Source organism: Serinus canaria, chromosome 4, assembly GCF_022539315.1.
Source record: "Serinus canaria isolate serCan28SL12 chromosome 4, serCan2020, whole genome shotgun sequence".
In the NCBI taxonomy this organism is placed as follows: Eukaryota; Metazoa; Chordata; class Aves; order Passeriformes; family Fringillidae; genus Serinus; species Serinus canaria.
Window position 1 is genome coordinate 15314603 of NC_066317.1, and position 21845 is coordinate 15336447.

At 44.5% G+C, this 21845-nt stretch overlaps 1 protein-coding gene across 3 annotated transcripts in view; it reads right to left on the reverse strand.

The window, feature by feature from the left end:
- Positions 1–21606, reverse strand: part of LOC103826067 (ALF transcription elongation factor 1) — a 67426-nt gene extending 45820 nt beyond the window's left edge. The window contains exon 1 of one of the 3 annotated variants that reach the window (XM_030238781.2): positions 21252–21603. In XM_030238781.2, the coding sequence (XP_030094641.1) occupies positions 21252–21268 (17 nt within the window). In that variant the 5' untranslated portion in view covers positions 21269–21603. Of the gene's footprint in view, positions 1–21251 lie in introns of all 3 variants that reach the window. The other 2 variants (XM_009101341.4, XM_050973572.1) reach the window with 2 other exon arrangements.
- Between the last annotated feature and the right edge of the window lie 239 nt (positions 21607–21845).

The following is a 21845-nucleotide window of genomic DNA, read 5'->3' on the forward strand; positions in this document are numbered from 1 at the left end:
AGCAATTTCCTGTCTATAAGCAGTTAGTTGGGCAGTTGCACTGTGTGTACCAGAAAAGCTTTGTGCAGTCAGGTGTGGGAAACACCAACTGCAAACCACAAAAACTTAGGAAAAATAAGGCAAACTAGAAGCAATACTGGCTAGATTTACTATCTATCTAAAATGGTATGCTTACAAATGATTTTTTAAAAGTGAATGTGCTTCACAAAAAGGCAGGTCACATATTATGACCCTGAAAATTGCTTTTTACTAAAACACTGTGCTTACATCCACATGGATTACGGATGTCCTTCTATTTCTAGGCTGGCAAGCACCCAAACTCAGAGTAATCAAGTTGTTTTGCTCAGAGGTTCTGATTACATTCAAACAAAAGGAAAACCCTAAACCACTTGAGTCTCTCACAACAATAATATTTATGATATTATTGTGAGAAGTAGCTATGTTTCCTATATGTACCCTGACACTGAATGTAAAGCAACTTATGTGCTGCTAGCTGCAAAGACAGCAGCTGTAATACCTCTAAAGGCCTTTTCTTTCCCTGAACCTTCCTTGACCCCAAGCTCTCTTCCCAGCAATAAATTCTTTCTAAAGAGTGTGGAAGTGGGGGTAGACGGGAAGGGCAGGGACACTGCCTATTTGCCATGGTGCCAGTTGCTGAAGGTTTAAGAGGAGACAAAGGTGACTGCTCAGGAACCTCCCAGCAGACACGGGTGCTCATGCACGTACGGGAGTACCGGGCACTGCTCAGTCTTCAATACCCTCAAGGGGTACCATGGCCCGGGCTGCTGGCCATGCACAGCCAGCTGGCCCTGCAGCCAGGCCAGGGGTCACTCCCCTCCCCTTTGCTGCTTGGGATCACCATCCACCCCCTGCCTCCCTGTCTGAATCGGGTCAATGTAATTTTCATTCCAAGTTTTTCTCCAGCTTCATTGAGCAGAAGGAGCTATGGTTTCAAAAGCAGAAGGATAAGGGGAAAAAACACTAAGTAGCTACGTATTTAATAATGCAGTTGAGAGTAGCAGCCTTCCCTTCTCTAAGCTGCAGACGAGACCTTAAACTGCCTGAAGACAAGAGCTAAAACCCCTTCCAATTCTATTTTGTTATTTAGGTGTCATGAAAACCTTTTGAAAACCTGGGTTATGCTGTAACTCACACAGCAGCTCCCTAAGGTCAAGTGTCAGGAAGCCAGGCAGAAAGCCTCTGAGAACCACAGTCAGCTCAGGCCCTGCGTGGCCCCATGCCAAGAGGAGAGGAGGTCTCCATGTCCTGCCAGGCGCCAGCAAGGAAACCCATGCGGAGATGCCGTCTGCCAGGCTCCAGTGCACACACAGCCCCAGCCCCGCTACTGCCCAAGCTGCGGGGAGAGCCCCAACTCCTGCTCTTCAGGAACCTCTTCAGACTCACAGCTCTGACACTCAGATTTTCCTAGAATGAGAACTCAAGAAAAACCTCAAAACGACCCCCAAGCTCTTTCTTGCTGGTTTGCAGAAATGCTTTGGGAAATTGGACCTCGAGGCTTGGCATCAACACACCAAGCACATGGGAGCCTGGGAGTTAGGGGACACATGCACAAATCACCCCCACCCCCCAAAAAAACCAAAACAGTGCTTTGATACAGACTGAAACAGTACAATTCTGCTAGGCTCAAAGCAGCCCAAGGTGAAGGCACTGCGCTGGCTCCCATAACAAGGGATTTGGTTCAGGAAGTTCAGCAAAGCACACGCCCAGATCTGCAACATCATCCAGACTTCGGTCTGTAACAGAAGCCATAAAATGCCGACGTGCTCTGAAGCTGCTCTCAGTAACATGCCAGCCCTTACAACATAGGTTCAAATGCTGATATGTGACAATCCAGACCATGACAACATTTTCAAAAAATAGACTGGTGCAGGAAGAAATTCTGTCTGTTCTGTCCTGCGTGTTCTCCAAGTGAAAATGAAATTAAAATAAAAATCTGCTTTAATTGCAATAATATCTAGTACCAGCTCCTTAAAGGACTTATCCAGGAGCAAGGAAGGAAGGTGGAAAAAGGCTAAAAAGCAAACACACAGAAAACACTCACTTCCCTCTCAACATGCAGAACCTCTTCCTCTGAAACATTAAGACACAACATTTCATTTTAGTACAACTGCAGGAAAACACAAATTTATTGAAACTGTTTTGTCATTAACATTGATTCTTTTTTTAATGTGAGAAAATGCTGATCATGATTGAGAGATGTATTTTTGCTTAAGGTAAGACACATCGTCCCCAAAAACAATTAAACAGAGATCACGAGGATGTATCACAACAGCCTTGCTGCAGCACCCCAGCTTGGTTCCTATTAAAATATCCACAGAAGAATTACCACAATTTATAGAGCCAAGATCACATCTGCAAATATTAAATATTCAGTTTCATTTATCAACCCACCAGCTTGAAAAGAAATGTGGATAAAGTCATGGCACAGAAAGCTCCTGAGCATCACAGCTGTGCTCATCTCTCACACTGGTATCACCTACACAGCCTGACAGTGAGTGCAACACAAGAAGATGGAAGGACAACACTACAGCTAATACCAAACAGCATCAAAAGCTCCCTGTCCCAACCTTTGCTTCCTTTCCTTTATGGAGACATCAACGAGTTATGAATTGCTGAATCTTTTAAGTTCTGTTTCACATCAAACACTTTCTCAGAAAATACACAGTTTGAACATACACAAGTGGTAAGAGAAAAACATAGGGTAGAAGTACAACAGTTAGTCAATAATTTTCTGCATCATCATCATCAATCAGCTTTGGTACATGTTTCCCAAAAATACATATCTTCACACTGAAGTGATATGAATTGAAATTAGCTTTTAAAGATTTTGCTTCCTCTAAGCTCATCAACTCATTACATCTATCCAGCCCTGTTTACTGACTAGATGACAGGGGCATCAGACCCACTGAGCAAGACATAAATGCCTCACAGCCCACCCGTTTATCTACAATGACTGTGAGAAACTTCCTGTCAAATATTTTTGGACAAAAAACGTGTTCCAAGAAAATTCAGCACTGCTGCAATCTTTCCTTCAAAGCTTATGGAAAAATGATCCTGAATACACCTCTTTTTATGTTTTAAACACAGAGCCCTCTAGGTTACACAAAAAAAAAAAAAAAATTGAAGCAGAGAAAGCTGGGATGTTGTAACAGGCAGAAGGGAACTGCCACTTTGCTTAAGTAGAAGCTAAGTTGGCCTTTGCCAGGAAAAAAAAAAAAAGACAGTTCTACTTTTGTAACATTAATCATCTTCTCACTCAGCCTCTCCTATGGTAATCTTTGGGTTCAAATTCTTACTTATTTGTTTCCTCCCACTGTTGCCAAGTTTAAAATTATATTCATTACTCAGCCATTAAAAGGCTTTTGCTTCCTTTCAGCATCAATAGGCCTTTGATCATCAAGCAGTTCCCAGGAGTAAGCCTGATCTTTTCCTAAGAACTGAGCCCCTGCAGCGACCAGCGACTTTTGCAGGAACTGGGAACTCTCAGATGTTCTTCAAACATGACAGATCCTTCATAGACTGAACTTAAACCCCGGTGCAAATGGGTATGCACTTAAAAACACACCCCAAGATTTCTCAGCCTGTGGTTCACGAACCACTGAAGTCTCAAAAGAGGAAAAAGCAGATTTGTCAAAAGATGCAAATAACTGACAGTAACAACCTTTTTCGTGCCTACTCAAGAAAGGCAAACTAGTGAAAAGTTTATGACTTGGACTTTCCCTCACCCTGAAATGTTTAAAATTTATTATTTAGTCATAAACTGCCACGTACAACTGCAACTTAGGAAACCTGTAAAAATCTGACAATTATAGAGCACATAACTATGGTGCCATAGCCGAAGACCGGCACAAATCAAGAGGCAGCATCTGCACTTGTGTTGCTGCAGAAATGAAGTCTCTAAAGTAACGCAGGCTTTCAGCCTCTCCCCATGGTAGGTGACGTTAATAGAACAGTCAGAAAAGGTGTTAATAATAAGTTAGAAGGGGAACACGAAAGCTGTCATTCTCCATTTAAATGCAAATATATTAGAAGGGCCTTTAAGAAGGTGTGATTGTGTGAAGTGTAATTACAAGGAAAGCAGACAAGGAGTTGATGAATTTAAGGCTTTGTTTGTTCTGGATGGGGCAGGCAAAGCAGGAAATGTGAAAAATTTAAATCACCGGGTATGTGCAATGAAAAATCCTGACCACTTCGCCTGTGCAAGGCGTTCTGTACGAAGCAGGCTCAGGCACACATCCCAGGATTTCCTCCAGCCACGTGAGTGGTCTGACTGCCATTCAGCCCTGAAGGCATGCGTGTCTTTGTGGGTAGGTGAGTAAAGATCTGCAACTCCGGTGCTATTTCAGTGATCGGGTATGCAAGAAAGAATCCAAGCTGCTGGCGCCTTGGCTGCGGCTGAAGGAGCAGCTCTAGAAGCGCAGCCTCGGATGGGACCCGAGTCCAGGACGAGTTCCCCAGATTATAAGAGCCCTCTCATAGCTGCACAACAGGCAGCCTTGATTGCGGTGACCCAACCGTGACAAGACCGAACTTCCATGTGAGCAGCATTTGCAGGCAAGAGGAGCCCATCCATGTCTCTACTCACCTCATCAGCAAGATCAAAAAGTTACCTTTGTCAGGATACGGATAAAACAGCTGCCCCAATGGGTTTATTTTGCAGAGGTGACAGTGAAAAATAAGTTATTCTAAACTTCACTCTCTGTATCAAAATGGGAAGCATCAGTTTGCCTCTAACTCATCTACAGCGCTCTGTTGCACAGCTGAGCAAACATTTTCACACAGCCCCAAGTGCCTCCTCGCACAGAGGACGCAGGGCCAATCTGGTCAGGCTCAGCTGGTACACCCAGATCCCTCTGACAGCGTGCTACATCCTGCCTTTGTCTGAGAATCCGCTGCCACGGAGAATCGGCATTCCCTGCTGAGCAGATCCTCCTCCAACCGAGAGGGGACTTTGACTCACCCACGATTTTCTCAGAAGTGACCTTTTCCTATTTTTATGGATTTAAAAGTCAGCTGCAGTCACAGAGTCTCTCATCCACAAAATGCAACCTGGCATTATTCCCGACTCGCCACAGGGCAAGCGCAAGAATGCTGGCACAGCAGGGTCACCAGCCCTGTGCCCCAGCCGCTGTTGCACAACTGTTCCAGCGGCACCTTCCCTGCCTCTGCAGCACCTGGAGCTTGCTGCGAGCTGGATTTTTCCCTTAATGAAAACGGAGGTAAAGCACTTTGCAACTGCCGTGAACTGAGCATGTAGACTTGAACTCACACGTGGCCATGTCAGAGCAGCACGGTGGCAATTTGGATTGTTAGTGTTCAGGTAGTAGGCAGGCAGCAAGAAAAATTGAGGTGAGTACACCCATTAGAGACTCAGTTTGACACAATCTGCTCTCCACCAGGATTAACAACACCTGGAACACCTCTCACTACTTGGGAATGGACTGCCCTGAAGCAGTACTCCCTCCCACAGTGCTTCTTCCTCTTGATTATCTACATGTCACTTACAATAAAAAACATCATGCATTTCTCCTGATTGTTTAAGTCAGCCTGAGACATGTAAACAAATTTAACTCATTGTCTTACAAACCCCAGCTCAGGAAAATTATGTGACTGAAGTAAAATCGGTGGAAGAGTGCCAAATCTCAAGTTTTGTTAAGCCTGGCCAGATCCTCCAGCACTCTGCACTTCAGTGCCCAGCTTCAGCTGTTATCTCTAAGCCAAATCTTTCTGGCAGTACTCTTTAAATCAGCTGCATGAGCACAGGAGCAGGGTAACCACCACATGATGAGCAGCAATCCTTTTAGAGCATGTACATGTGTGCACAACTGCCCAGCACAGGGAGAAGGTGTTCCCCAGTGGAAACAGAGGCAGGATGGTGATATTTTATTAAATCACCCACCACTAGCAAAATATCAGTGTCTCTAACGCTGACAAGGCACACTTGAATAGTCAGAAGTGGTTATCAGCTGCTGCCCAAGCAGTCTGAAGGCTTTCTTCAGTGAAGTGGTGCATGAAATCTCCCACTGTACCCATCTGCCTCTGAATTCCTCATCCCAATGGCAGAAATCCAGCACCTGGCATGAACTGTTGCAGGCTTGCCTGGGAAAATGCATAGGGTACAACCTATTCTACTTTACATAAAACTTATCCTACCTGTTATTTTGCTTTTGCCTTGAAATACCTTTCATGCTGTTCTTGTTGTTCAATAAAATCAATAGATTTAAAAGCAACAAGAGAACTGTGTGTTTGCAGTAGTAATGCACAAAAAGCAGAATGTAAAAATGAAATCAGGTTTCTATTTCTTTAAAGTATGCTCTAAAACAATGTTCTTTACTGGCAAACCATGAGAGATTAGGTAAAAAAGCTGTTGCAAACTAGTATTATCTGAAAAGGAACCAAATACTTAAGGGATCAAGAACAAGCATTTTTACGTTTCATATTTATTTCCCAGACCTATTTTAATTTATTTTTTCACACAACTGCAACATTTTAATTCACACACATTTCCATCTTAGTGGTTATAGGAAATTAAGCTATGCTTGCTTAGACCTACTGTTTCTTCCCACCCAATATTCAAGTATTTTATTCCTCATGTAGCACAGAAGTACTCAGTCAAGCAAAGCCCAATGGTCCCCTCCAACCCAGTTTCTCCACATCCTCATAACAATTATAGAGCTTTGAAAGAACTTTCAGCTAAAAGGTCTTAAGATAAAAAGCAACTTACAGCAATGTAAAAAAAAGAAAAATAACAATCCAGATGATATCAGCTGTTAAATTTCAGAAAACTAATGTTTAATTTTCTATGTCAAATAATTTTTCAAGTTAAATCAAAGATTCAAGTCTTAAAATCTATTTTGCTACCTTAGTTCTTTGAGAGGATACTGAAATGCTTACGGCATGTGCAGAAAGTCAAATGCAGTAAAATCTCTATTTTAGGACTACATTAAAATTATTCAAGTGAACATGCCTTTTGTTCATTGATTTTATAGAATTTCCTAAATGCCACTAAAAAACCCCCAACGTTGCTCTTCTCCACCCCAGCAGAAAAAAGAATTTTAACAAGATACAGAGTTCATAGAAGAAAACCCGAAATGTTTAGTGAGCAGCTGTTTCATGGGCGTGCATTTTAAATCCCTTCTCACACAAAACTTCTCACACAGATACCATCCCTGCACATCTGGCCAAGTGAATATATCACTGGGTTTTCCCCAGGAGCCCGCTATCAGCTGACCTTGTCCATGCTCTGACAAGCAGCTCCTATTCCATCAGTCACTCTGCCATGTGGTCCACAGGTGCCACAGCCTACACGTGTTGCCACATTCTTGCTTGACACACAGCTCAACTAAGCTTGGTTCCCTTCAGCCATCCCCAAACCCCTGTTTCTTAAAGAGCTGACTTCATCCAGCTTGTTGTAAATTCTGTCAGACAGCTTGAAAGGGCTGGCAGTGAGACCTCTGCAGAGCCCAAGAGCCTTTCACCTCAGATTTCCTGCACAGTCCAAAGGGTCCTCCTTTCTTCCCTCTGTGACCATCCCAGCTGAGGGCCAACACAGGCTCCTGGAGCTGACATCTCAATGCAGCTCAAAGCTCAGCCCAGTGTAAAACGTAACACCAGCCTGAGAACTTGCTCCTTTCCCGACTGCAAACCTGAAGCTGTTCAAAGAATTAACTCCACATCAAATGCTATCAGTGGTTTAATTTGTTGTGAGGCATATCAAAAGCAAAACCTGCAAATATGAGCTTTTGAAACTGTCTCAGAAATATGGATATGTGCAACTCTGCCTCCTGAATCTTTAATTCCCTGCAGCCTATTAAACACAAGAGCAACTCCATAACATTTCTTGTGAAACATTCTTACTGTAAATCCTTCCCAAACAACTGAGTAAATCAAATCTAACATGCTAAGAACAGGATAGTACTGTAACTAAATTGAGATTAAGAAAAGTTAAAAAATATCAAAGAGATGAATTCTTTCATACTTTCATAGGAATTGGCAGCAAACACATCATGCATGAAAGAAAGGTCTCCTGTCCTTTTGAGTTTTTCACTTACATAACAGCATGTACCAAGTAACAGGTTGGACAAGTCTTATCTGCATAGCAAGGACTACGTGGAAGCATAACGAGATTAGCAATGTTTGTTGAAAAGATCTGTTTATATGCTGAAAAGCCTATTTAAAAACCTTTCCTGCATTCTCTGCCAGATTCTAATTATTCCAGGAGCCTTTTCTAATTTTTTTCATCTATACACAGAAGGGCCTGCTAACTTTCCTATGGTTTCTATCTGGTTTTCCATTTTATTAAGAGGTGCACATGCTCTGTAGCTGACTACCTCTCTGTGCTGGAGTTTCAAACTGCAATCGAATCATCAGCCTGAACAAAGCAGCTCATTGTCATTCTGAAAGAACTTGGCAAGTGTTCAATCTAAGCAAGAGCAATAATCCATGACAGGGTGCATTAGGCAGGTACTGATGCATGCCTAATGTACACTGCAAAGCATATACCCCTCCAAAACACACTCTGAACTATCTTATCTTTCCTTTTTCCTGCTTTTTTAGAATGTTTACATAAGCTGTTACTTTTAGCAACTACAAAAAGCTATTCCTTTAAGGAATAATAATAAACTGGATACAAATACTTTGCCAGTTCAATTCTGTACACAATTATTCAACATATTTCTGTTTTTCCAATTCAAAACCAAAAAACCAAACCAAAACAACAACAATAAAAAACCCAAACCAAAACAAACACGAGCCACTTTTTCACCACATCATCTGCACTTCTGTTTAAAAAGCACCTATTTTTCCTTGGTTCAGGAAGCAGACTGTGAAACCAGAAAGTGCTCAGCACCACCACCATTAGCCACACTTGCATGCAGGCAGTGGGAACGGCACCCTCTGGCTCACACCAAATCAACAGCCAGCTCCCGTTCCCACGGGACAGCAGCACGGCTTTGGCACTGCCGAGACCACTGCAAACACTGGAAATCTCTGAGCTGCCTGCTGCAAGCCTGGTGCTGGGACTGCATCTGTGTGAGCCTGGCAGAGCCCAGCAGGCACCGGGCACGTCCCAGACCTGCCAAGAAAGGCTTGAGCAGCGCAGGGGCTTCTGCAGGCAGGTGAAGTCAGGCATCCTTGCCTAAGGCAGCACCAGCAATCCAGGAACTACATGTACAAGGAGCTACATCTCAGGAAAGGGGAGTGCTGCTGGGAGCCAGCAAGGCCAATTCCAAAGCAATTACCTCGCCTCCCTGAGCAGCACCTGAGTGCTCCTGGAGAACGTGTTCCCTGCTAACCTATTCTGGAAAGCACACAGCTGTACACCACATCAACAGCCAGCTCAATACCCAGCTAATAGTTGTTTCACCTGCTGCTGCTTAACCTAGGTGAGATATCTGAAGGATGGACAGAGTTTCTCTAAGAACTAATGTATCTCGAAAGGCATTATCATTGACGTGATAATGTCAATGTGCCTCTGAGCACATCTCCTTGGCTGCCTAAAAACATGAGGTATTTGTTGTGAACCACATAACACATCAACCCCCTGATTTTTACAGGGAGGCAGAGGGACAATGTATTTTCTAGCTGAAGTAGTAAACTACTACATGCCAGGAGTTATCTGCCAATAATTGGGCAATGTGCTGATTAATACTTTTTCTGGGTTGCCTAAGGACACTGCATGCATGAGTTTCTCGCCACTATTAATCACTCTTTGTGTTTTTATCCTGGTAGAATTTACATGTTGCACACAGTGAATACCCTGAATGAGGCAATTTCTACCTCCAAAAGCACTTACTATTGTCAGTTTATATGCCCTGCTTAGCCCGATGCTCAGATTGGCAATAAATCATCATTCTTAGCAGCTGAAGTGTTTAGTGTCTTTCATTCAATATTCTTTCCTCCTCACTGTTCCCCCTGGAAGTACAGTAATCATGTGCTGAATAGTCATTTACAGCACTGCAATTAAGAGATTATTCCATTAGGCTTTGTATTTCTATCCGGTTTTATGTTTCCATTAAAAGCACTTTGTTAAACAATTGAGCAAACAACTTCATGCAACAGCAGGAGCCTCATGAGCTGATACCTGTCAGGCAGAGCCCAGGATGGGCAGGAGGTGCTCATGGGTCCAGAGACCCTCCTCTTAGGCAGGATCCGAAAACCAGGGACAGGATGGGCAGTGACTGCTGCCAAGAGAGTGGGTGGAACTGGGGAAGAGTCCCTGACCAGGCACCTGTGAGTGGGTGCATTCCTCTGTAAACACAGCATCATTTCTTGTACCTCTAAGAGCAGAGCAAAACTTCCAAGGAAGTTCTACTTCCATAAAAACTGATCACCTCTTCAAGGAGCAAAACCTGACAGTCAAAGAAAGTCACATCTGCCCAGGCAATGACTGTGGTGATTTCACACCAAGCTTGTGACCAAGGCTGGAAAATCCCACCAAAGTGCCTCAGAAATACACGCGGAGTTTCACCAGGCACATCCAGCATTCTGCCCACTCACTGGTGACTCAGGGCACTTCCACCTTCTGATAACGCCCTTCCAAGCCTCTGCCCTTACCACTATTTTCATGGCACAGCCAATGAGCTCCTGTCTTCAACACCAAGGTGGCAACTTGGAAGTAGAATGAATCAGCACTGAGGGGTTCCTCATCTCTGCCCTCCCATGAATGTTTCTGACAGCAGTCACTCCCTGCCCTCAGGATGAGCAGGTCTGTGCTCTGCTCACCAAGCGACAGAGTAGATGCCCTACAGGAACCACTGCACCAAGCTCCAGGAGAAGGTTTTACATTCTTACATGCAGGCTGCTGGACTTTTCCTCACCCCCTGTCTGCCCAGAGCTACACTCAGAGCCAAGCACACAAAGCCCCTTGAACAACCTGTGTCCAAGCAGGCAGCTTCCTGCATCATCACAGGGATGCACTGACTCAGGATTGCTTCATCTCTCTGTACTCTCTCGCTGGCCCCGAAATTCATTAATGAAACATCCACAAACAGAATGAGTAACACCTCCAACAGCAGCTGACACCTCACATAACCCAGGTAACATCCAGTCAAGCCATCTGTAGAAAGCTAGGTATTTTCAAGAAAAATGCAAGTTGATCACAATAATTTGGAACCACAGGATAACATTCTCCACACACACTTTTTAACACATTCAGTAATTTTTCCATCTTGCCCAATTTCTTGGTTACCACAGTGACTAAACACGGGCTGAAAAAAGAGTAAAATTCTGCAAAACAAAACCTGCTGTAAGTACTTCTGGAAGCCACTTGAAAAAAGGGAGTAAGGAAAGAGTCTCACTATTTACGCATTTTTCTATTCTTCTTGAAACTTCCATTAATCCTCAGAACAGCTCTTAGAATCCTTCCCAACTAGCAAATTGTGCCTTAACTCCCCATTTTTTTCACTTAACAGCCCTGCTTAGAAATGTGGAGCTTGTAGTAATGCATACAACAGAGAAAGAACACAGGAAATTGTAAGGTTAATACCCCTCCCTTTTCTACATCTCTTTTTCTGTCACTCCTCAGTTTCAAGCTGTGAATCAGGAATCCATTTTGAGCACTTGCTTATACACATGCAAAACCTATTCTCTGTGTAAAAGCTCCAGGTCAAGAATTCTTTTTGAGCATAAGCTCAAGCAGAGCTCTTTACCAGGAACACCCTTTTGAAGTGGACTTGAAAACTTAAAATCCAAAGGAAACTAGAAAATTAGATACTAGCATAAATTCCTCTTTTCACTAAAGTACAACATTGCCTTATGATACACAGTTTAAGTCTCTCAAAAGATATGGAAGGGGTAGATCAGCTGGAATCCAGTGTACAAGCTGAAGGCTACAATTTGGCCCCAAATAAGGACAGCATAGAAAAACCCAGAGGAACCAATAAAATTTGGAGCAGCAGCTGTAACAACACCTTGTGTGTTCACCCTGCTGAGCCCTGGCACATCAATTCTCACCACTGCCTGAGCTTTCAGCACACCCTTGGCCAGCTGAACTCACACAAACCATTTCAATCCTCCTCTGGTTTCCTACTTTCCATTGAGACTCTGCTGAGTGTAAGCAGGATCCTAGATCTTTATCTAGTCAGCGCCTGCACCTCCCTTGCACTCCCATCTTATTTGCACTCACCCACGTGAAACAGAAGAGGAAGGGGTGAAAGAATAGTTCAAGGGCCTTTTAAGAAAACTGCATGGCTTAATTAAAGACCTTTTAAATGCATCTTATTAACCTCAGCAACTGCTACTGGTTGTTCAGACCTCCCCCTCTCCAGGGGAAAGAAAGAAATATTGAACAAGTAAAACCAAGCCATTATTCACTTGGCAGATTACTGTACACAAACAGCCTTTCAAGCTGTTACATTAAAGTAAACACAGCTTATATCAATATCATCTGTACTTTTCCATCATTAGGCTGTGAGGGAGGAGATGGCCCATTTTCAAGGAAGCAATTTTTACAAAAGGAAACCATTAACTTGATATTTAATCGATGAACAAAGGAACAGGGAAGTGAAGAAGAAATAGCCCAGAAGATGGGGTTGGGACACAGAAGAGAACATTCTTCACAGTACCTTCTTTTAGATGGCATTTCTATCAGATTTTTTCATGGGGACAGGGGGGATATTTTCAAACAGAATTTAGATGTTTTCTCCTGCTATAGTTGAAAATAGGACCTTTTCTCCTATTTCTACTGTTTTGACTGGCACAAATGACAGCCAAATCAGAAAGTTACAGGAATAAGCACTGTTAAGGGAGCTGAGTGGAAACAGTACTGAACACAGGACCCTTGGCTGAGACACCTTGAGCTCCATAGGTGTCTCTTTATAACTAAGTACAGCACAGATACCAAAGTCAGTTCTAGCTAAGAACTGAAACCACTGTATTTGGCCAATGTTCAGCCTAAAGGACTGAACGTCAACTAAATGTTCATTAGATTTAAAAATTAACTCAGGCTGCATCTGGCTTTATAAGCATTACAGGATGGGGGGTTGTGTGTGTGTATGGTTATCGCCTTCTGTGATTTGGGGTGTTTTGGTAGGGTTTGTTTAATATGCACAGCTCCTCAGTTTTCAATAAATTCTCTCACAAGTTGATCAAACAGCAAAACAACATCAACACACACTAATACAGTTGCCAAACCAGATCCCAAGAAGGTTTTGGTTGCAATTACCAGATTGTGCAATAATTACAAACTGCTTTCATTTATTCAAGAATTACAGAAAGGAGGTTCTGGCTGTGAAACACTACATCAGCTGTCTATATTGCAAGAGGAAGAAACAGCAATAGGTTCCCTGCACATAAATTCTGTCTGTCCCTCCAAACATGTAGCAAAAAGGGATGTGTAATGAAAGAAACCTTTTTGCTGTCGGTCAGTTCATCCAGTTTACTTAACTGACTTGGAAAGAAAACAACCTTTCCAAATCATTAAGAACCAGACCAATTCACATGTTTAAGTAATGGAAGAACCAGCTTGGGAGCCAAGTTTTAATGTTATCAATTTCTGCAGACTGGCAATTTCATCCATCTGTTTTGCTCCACTGTGGTCCTACTCCTGCAGAGCTGCATGTCAGTGCACCATGGCACCAAACAACAGCAATACTCATCAGTGACCTCATGCTCAGGTAGGTACAGAAACCCCACTTGGGGACTGGCTCACTTGGAACCAAAACCAAGGCTGAAGTCATCCCACCTGTCTATTAAGAGTTTGGAATTGGTTTGGAAGGAGGAGGGAACAACAGCAAATAGTTAAAGGCATCTTCAGAGGGAAATTTTAGACTGAAGCTGCTAAGGTTTTTCTTCTCCCATCCTTGGCTAAACTCTTAATTTTTATTACAAATAAATAGAGAGCTGCAAGGGAAAGCTTTGTGCCACTTAATTCACTAAATGGCCAAGCCTTTTTTCATATGTAAAACACTGAGTTACTGAATTTTTCCAGCCAATTTAGGAAGTTATTTAGGTCTATTGTTCTCAATTCCTCATTGTACAAGTCAACTTCTGCAATGGCAGAAGTACCCCAGGTCTCTGAATAATAGATCTCACTATTACGGTGTTTCTAAAAGCAGATTAGACCTTCTCAAAGAACAGCACATGATTTCACCTATTTTTCTCTCTCCTCAATATGGGTGGTTACAGAGAATCTTCTTGTGCTATAGGACTAGTAGTCTTTTACCCCTGTAGAGCATTACACAGAACCAGGCATTCCCTCTGCAGAGGACCACAAACCCAGCTAAGAAAAGAGAGCCTATTATCAGTTTGCTGAAGCCAGTCCATGTAAAATGGATAAGGGTTTGCAAACAGATAAAGATCACCTACAGTGCTCCAAAACCTCGGCAAAGTGATCACATTCCCTTTAAATATTAAGGCACTTGTTCATCTTGCTTCCAGAATGAAAGTTACAGAATGTCATGCATTAAATCAGAAACCCAAAAATCAAACCAATGACCAATTAGAAGTTAACTGCTGGATAAAGCTGAGCACTCTGCTGCAAGGGAGCTGCAGGGTCTCAGCAAAGAAGGGAGACACAGTGGTCCAAAAAAGCTCTTCGGCCAACACAGCTAGCACCCACCATCCCATTGCCATCCTCCCAGAAGCCATATGCCAGGAAAAGCAGCCTTCTTCACCAGTATCACGGAGCTCACACTTGGGCTAACACAGTTATCTCACCTCTGCAGTGCATTTGCTGCCTTTCAGCTGTGCCAGCATTTTTCACAGCAAAGAAGGCCTGCAGTGACAGACACACAGGGCAGCTTCCAGGTAGTGGCAATTCTAAGGGAGTCTTCTAAAAATCCAAGCAAAGCTCCCTCCTCTGCAGCACAGAGGGACAGACCAAGCTCTCTTTCTATTAGTATGGGTTATTTCAGTAAAGCTAAGAAGAAATAGGTCTCTAGACTGACAGCCTGTTCTTAGCAGAGCCACAGGTTTACTGACATCAGGAAAACAACTTTTCCTAGAACAGCTTGTTCTGCCGAGGGCTTTGGGGACAGGGAAAAGAGAAGCATGTCACCAAAGCACTTCTAAACTGCCAGAATATTCCCTGCCTTCAGATTAGGATGATTTTTCCAAAATAGCCTACGGGGGGAGAAGAGTATTGAGAAATAGCTGCATACCAGTTATGAGGGAGAGTTTCTGAGCTCTGCTTGAAGAGATTAATTATGCCAGTAATATCTTTTTAAGCAAAACCTTACAAACTGCAGAAGAACAAAAAACCCAAAAGCAATTTCTTATCACGTCTCCAATTCTCCAGAGACGTAAATATCCCTTTACTGCTCCACATTTTAATAATTCCTTTCCATTTCAGATGCAAGCAGACAGCTGTATTTCAAAATGCAGTGCCCACAGCTCAGCTCAGGGAGGAGGCACAAGCACTGGAGCTTCTCACACACCTCACATGCACACAACACCTGCTAAACACCATGCATGAAAGAGCTGATCATACACTGCTGAATACATCACTTGCTGCTTACAGCTTATACACTATTCTGAGAAGCAAAGATATGCAGAATAAAAATACTACCATATGCTCAAGTGTTTCCTCTTTTGTTTCTTTTTAGAATAATTCTTACTCAGGTTTTGGTTGAACTGGTGATAGAGGTGTTTTTGTTGTTTGTTTTTCTTTGAGTTTTTGGGGTTGGTTTTTGTTGCCTTTTTTTTTATTTGCAAGTACAAAAATGAAACTCACAGTTCTTGCAGTTCTGAAAATGAGTTTTGCTGTTGTCTCTGAGGTTAACCATTAACAATTTGTTTGTTGAACTTTCTCTAAAAATTACAGCAGGGACATTATTTTCTCTTAACCTGATGGTAATATTGCAAAAACAACAGTAAAGGAAAACTTTAGGTTTCTAGTAGTACAACAAACACTCAGAACAACTGAAAATGACAATTCTACTAACAGTATCTAAGCCTAAACTAATCCAGAAGACAAACATCTTCCTGAAGCATTTGTGACGAAGGTTGCCTAATCAAGTGTACCTAGATACCTCAGCTTGACAATTCTGAAGCATTAACGGGAACAGAGCAACTTCTCAAATGCAGTTTTGTGCCCACACACCTGCTCTTTCTCCCGGTTTGCCACCTCCCCCTTCCTATACAAGAATAAGGCAGCAAAAGAAAGGCACTTTTAAAAAAGCCATGCAGTTCAACAAGGTGATCAACAACTTCTGCACCTCAGCAGCAAAAGAGCTGAGCTGGGGGCTGGCTCTGCACACAACAGCCACCACAGCTGAGAGGAAAGATGGACTACAAGAATTCTGCCTCTCACCACTTTCCACAGCTGCTTGATTCTGTACTGATAGAGAATTCAACTTCACTTCCCTGAATTGTCTATGAATAGGCAACTGTGGAAAATCTCCTCCTAGCACAGGCAGCAGCTCTTGTCTGCTCCCCACAAAAGCATTCTGCTGGAGAGGCAGCTCTATCTTAATCTACTGTGATAACACCTCATTTGGGAGTGATAATTGCCCCAGCCAGTCCCACACTCTTCCCTTTTTTATCACGGACACAGATGAACTGCAGCAGCCAAAACTGTACAACATAAAATAGCCAGTACATTTTCCACTATAACATACTACAGGGGGGGAAAAAGCTCCAGGCTGCGTTCAAGACTGAACAGAAAAAGAACTTTCTCTATTTTTCTGAGGTATCTCTACAGTAACTCTTTTGTCATGCCAGGTAAGCAAATTCTGCACCGCCAACCACCCAGCACCAAAACCAGGCCCTAGGATGACACCCTGCACTCTGTGGAGAACCCTTCCTCACTTCACTGCCCTCCACCTCAAGGAAAATAATGTCACTGTAGCATTCCCACGTAACTCTAAGAAGACATCTTTTCTGTTATATTTTAAAGGTATTTAAAAGCTTCATGTATCATTCACTATGACTCCTCTCAGAAGAAAAGTGCTGAGGAGAATTTATGCACCTCATTAAAAGCTTGTTTCCTGCTCTTCATGCTGCATCTTGCAGTTGTACTAGCAAATGATTTTCTCGTAAAAAGCTGTGAGAAGAGGCCTCTCTTTGTAACACAGATTCAGACACAGGAAAATTACATGACCTAAGGAAACATTCCCTTGTATACCAGCTCAAGTATGCCATGACAAACGTACTTCAAAATTTTCAATGGCCTATTGCAAATTGGAATACCCACTGCTAAAAAAAGCAAACCAACCTGAAAAATCCACTTTCCTGTGAGCATCTTGGTCTTCAGTGTGGGAGAGTTTCAGCTGCAGGTCTGCCTCAGAGCAACTCCATGCTCAGAAAGTCCAGGCAATAAGGAACTGCAAACTGAAAATCCCCAGCAGTCCACAAAACATGCCATAGATCATCCAGACATCTGGTTCTAGAGAAAACAGGTCTGTATTTCTAGGCAGGACTAGTAGAAAGCAAAACCAACAGGGTTTCATGGGATGTTTTAGCTTTCAATAGACAAGTAAACTCCAACAAGATATTGTTTCAGCCCTTCTTGACCTCCACAGCTGACTGGAATTCAGCATCACCAATACTGGCATTTGCCTGTATCAACAGGACCCATGAAACAAACAAGTTATGAAAAGTGTCTTTACATCTGGCCTGAAAAGCCGTGAAATGACACGGAATGAATTAATGCTGCATTATTCAACATAGCTTCTCCTCAGGGAAAAGCCTCAGATTTACTCCCTTCAGAATTTACTGTCTTTCAAATATAGATAAAGCCACATTTTATTTCTGCAAAGCATCACCTTTTTTCTACCAGAACGGGCAGTACAGTCTCCTCTCAAGACTCTTCTGGGTTTAGCTGGTACAACTTGGCTTTAGGGGGTGGAAACAGAGGGTTTTCCAGGCTGCTGTCCATCATTACCCTTCCCTGCAGGTCTGGCTCAGGAGAAAGAGCAGTATGAGCCCAGCAGGGGTGACAGCACAATACTCAGGTTTCACGTTGCTCTGACTGTGTACTGTACTCACCTATGTACAAAGATTTGGAAATTGCATTGGTTCTGCTAAAATTATGCTAACCAGACCACACTGGTGAAATTATGCTAACCATGACCACACTGAAAAGAAAGCTATATACAAGAAAATCCAAAATTATTAGCTTCCAAAACAACAAAGTATTTTGTTTATCCTCCTGCCGTAAATAAGTGTAACTGACAGCATCTACAGACAATTTAAAATGACCTCAAGCAGCCTGAGAAAAGCAGCCTGCATCTTAAAAAAAAAAAGGCAGATATTCATCTAAAGATGCTCAGCTTGCTTCAGCAAAGCAGGTATTTTAATGGATAAAGAAGTAGAAATGAGATGGGCTGTCAGTCTGTCCCACACTCTTCCCAAAGGTCCTGCCATATTCCAACAGCCACACGATGAACATCACACCACGATCAACAAGAAACTAAATTTGTCCTTATTTCTATCAGCTCTGCTTCTGCTCACAAGTTGCTGAATATACCATAAAAACCTGACACAAGCCCTGTTACCTGGGGACACCACAGGCATCAGATCATCTGTGCACTCCAGAAGTGAGCACATAGAAAGCTACAGCTGCAAACCTACAGCTCAGAGAGAAACTTAAAAACCCCCACAACCCCACATTATACACAAAAAATAAAGTTAACTGGAGGATAGTTTTTCCACCTAATAGTTCCAGATGTAAGCTATTTGCAGTAGCTAATGGGAGAAGCTGATCATTCTCAAACAGCTGAAACCAAACCATGCCCTACTCACCCTGCAAGCATTTCTTAAGATCATGATTTTAAAGAATGCTGTGGTGTCCATTAGCACATCAGTTCCTCAGTTATCACCACTACAGTTTATAAAATGCTAAGGAGCAGCAACAGGTAGGTTTCATCACCTTATTTTCTCTACCCTTCCACCCTTCAAAACTGTGAAGCCCAAATGCCAGGTGAGCTGCTGAGGATCACAGCACTGAAGCTGAGGAAAGGATGCTGGATTTTCTTGTTTCCAAACAAGCATCCTCCCCTGTGTCACATCACTTTCACTAGCTAAAGCAAACAGCATGTGAGAAACAGAAAACGTGAGCAGATGGAGAAGAGCCTGAAGGCCTTGTACAGAGTGATACACAAACCACTACTGAGCTCAGATCACACCATCTCATCAGTAAACTACCTTGCAAAAATTGCCTGTATTTTTTGCAAAGCACAAATAAACACAGAAAGCTCACCCATTTCTTTTGTCAGCTGCCTTGCAGAGCAAACCCTCTGACATGTTTTGGCAAAATGAATTCTGGAGACATGTGGCTTCTCAGTCCCATGCAGCAGAGTTCTAATTATTTATTGTGAATATTAACTCATCCTTTACTATTGAATAAAAACTTCTACACACCCACAAAGCACATTTTTTTTTTAAATGGGATGGATACCCCTGCAGATTTATGCCACTGAAACAGAAACATCACAGGCCATCTGGGAAATGCAACCTCTCTCCTACAGACTCATTTCTGCTGCTCATATGCACTCCTACTCTCTTTAAACGTCTTAAAACGAGCAATAATCAGAGATCTTAACACTGATCTTCAGGCATACAGAGTAACCTCTACACTCACTGTGCTGAAATGCTCTGGCAGAATTTTACAACTCGAGCACCTCACAGCATCCTGACAAAAGCAAAAGCCAACACACCGGATGGAGAAGGAAGGAGGGTACAGAATGGCAGGAACATGTCTTGTCCCCATGTCTGTCTCAAATGGGAGGTGTGGGGCATAGCCCTTCCATCTGCCCTGCAGAATTCAGCCCCACAGTCCCAGCCCTTGGATCATTTTCCTCCCTTCAGTCTGAGCCACTCAGCCAGCAACACTTGATTCTCTGTGCCGTTCACCTTACGGGTCAGGGATGTGGCTCACTGGCCCCAGCACCACTCTGCCCTTTCTTGGCCAGCTGGCTGAAGCTAGGGCTACTGCTGGGACTACTGTGCCCACGTGGCCTCCTGCCACCCAGCAGAATGGCTGTGCGACCTCTGAGACATCAGGCACGTCCCTGGCCTTGGAGCCAAGCCAAGCTCCAGGGCCAGCTAGCATCCCTAGGATTTATGCTGCATCCAGCATGCGGTCCTATTACAGCAACGCTGATAATGCAGGCCAGTAAATCATGCAAAGGGATTATACAAAGGAAAGAAAAAGGTGCTAGAAACTCAATCGTTACCTTTTCGTTAAGTACTCTTTATGCAAAATACTCCCAGTATTGGGAGGGTGGAAGCTGGAGAAGAGCTCAGCTGTTAAGCAAGCAATCAATCTTCCCCTGCTTCTTCCCCAAACTGCAGGGCTCTGTCCTTCTCCAGTTTGTAATTTAAAGCCAGCTCTTGGCTTCAAACCTGCAGAAAGGCCCCACTGTGAAAACGCACCGTGAGTGCCAAACTTATGTGTAGGATACACCACCATTTTAAAATTTTTTTTCCTGCCTGCAAGAAAGGGGAGCAGGGTGGCTGGTGTGGGACTAAAGAGCAAAAAGGAATTTATTTCTTCGGCATTTCTGAAATGCCAATTAAAGCATCGTAAACGCTAAAAGGCATTTAATAGGTACCTTAAATAGCACTGCTCCATCAAGTACTACTGCTTAAGAAAAGCTGCCTCCCCCATGCTGTGAAATTTACTTTAGGCAGGACGCTCCCCAACCCCCCCACCCCCGAGAGCAGGCAAAATGCTGCTTCTTTAAAACCACAGCTGAAAAGCATTTACCTAAGATCGGTGTTTTCGCTTGAATCTTGCTCACTGACAGCAACTAAGTAACTCATTCCCGTACTCTTCTCTGTTGTAACCATACCTAGAAAACGTAACCTAACATTTTCTAGGCTCGCAGCTGCGCAGCCAGCTCTGCGACCCGGCCGAGCAGAACCACTGCCCACCTTCCGAGCCAGGGCTGCAGGCAATGAGAGAGACCCGCTCACGCCGGGCTGGCTACGGGCGAACAGAAACAAATACACGCGAGACAAGTCTGGAGGGGAGAAGAGAATCAATTTCAAAGAGCTTTGAAACAGGCAAGTCCACGGGGGAGAAGGAAATCGGTTTCTAGGAGCTTTAAACTTGTTGGACTGGGAGAGATTTGACGGGGAACAATTAAGACTTTGTTTTTCCTGCTGGAAGAAAGTTTACGCTGGGAAGAGGGAGCGGGCACGGCGCTGAACAAAACGCAAGGACAAAGCCCACCCGGGGCTCGGGGTAAAGCCCCACAGCCAGCTGAGCCTGAGCAAGAGCCAGGGCATCACAAACCCAGCTCCGAGCGAGATGCACCGGGCGCGACCAAAGTTATTTAGTGCCGTACCTCGACTGGGCAGCCATCGCGGGGTTATCCTGCCGAACGCCCTCTATCCATGAGCTCCGTCCGCAGCTGTCCAGGCTCTACCCCGCTGCCGAAGCCCGCCGTCCCATGCGCCGGCCGCCTCCCCGCCGGTGCCCGGTGCCGCCGCGCCGCGGCTCCCCCCGCCCGGGCGGCCGGCGCAGGGCTGGGGCTCGCTCATTTTGATCGACATCCGGGCGCCCGGCCCTCCCCCGGCCGCCGGCAGGGAGGGGGGCCCGCCCGGCCCCGAGGGACGGCCCCGCTCTGGCCCGCAGCCGGCGGGACGGGGTGCCGCCGTCCGCCCGGGCCGCGGCCCCGCTCGGTGTCGCCGCGGTGCCTGGGGCGGCGGGACCTGCGGCAGAGCGGGCCCCGCGCCCGCTCCGCGCCCGCCTCCCCCTGCCCGGCCGAGCGCTCGTGGTACGGCCCGGCCTGGCCCGGGCGGACGGCGGGAGGGACGGGCCCGGCCCGGACCCCTCCTGAGGCGAGCGGGCCGAAAGGGCATGGGCCGAGCTGGACGGGCCGGGGCTGCTCCGGCAGCCGGCCCCTGCCCTCCGCCACGGCCCCGCGGGTGCTCCGGCG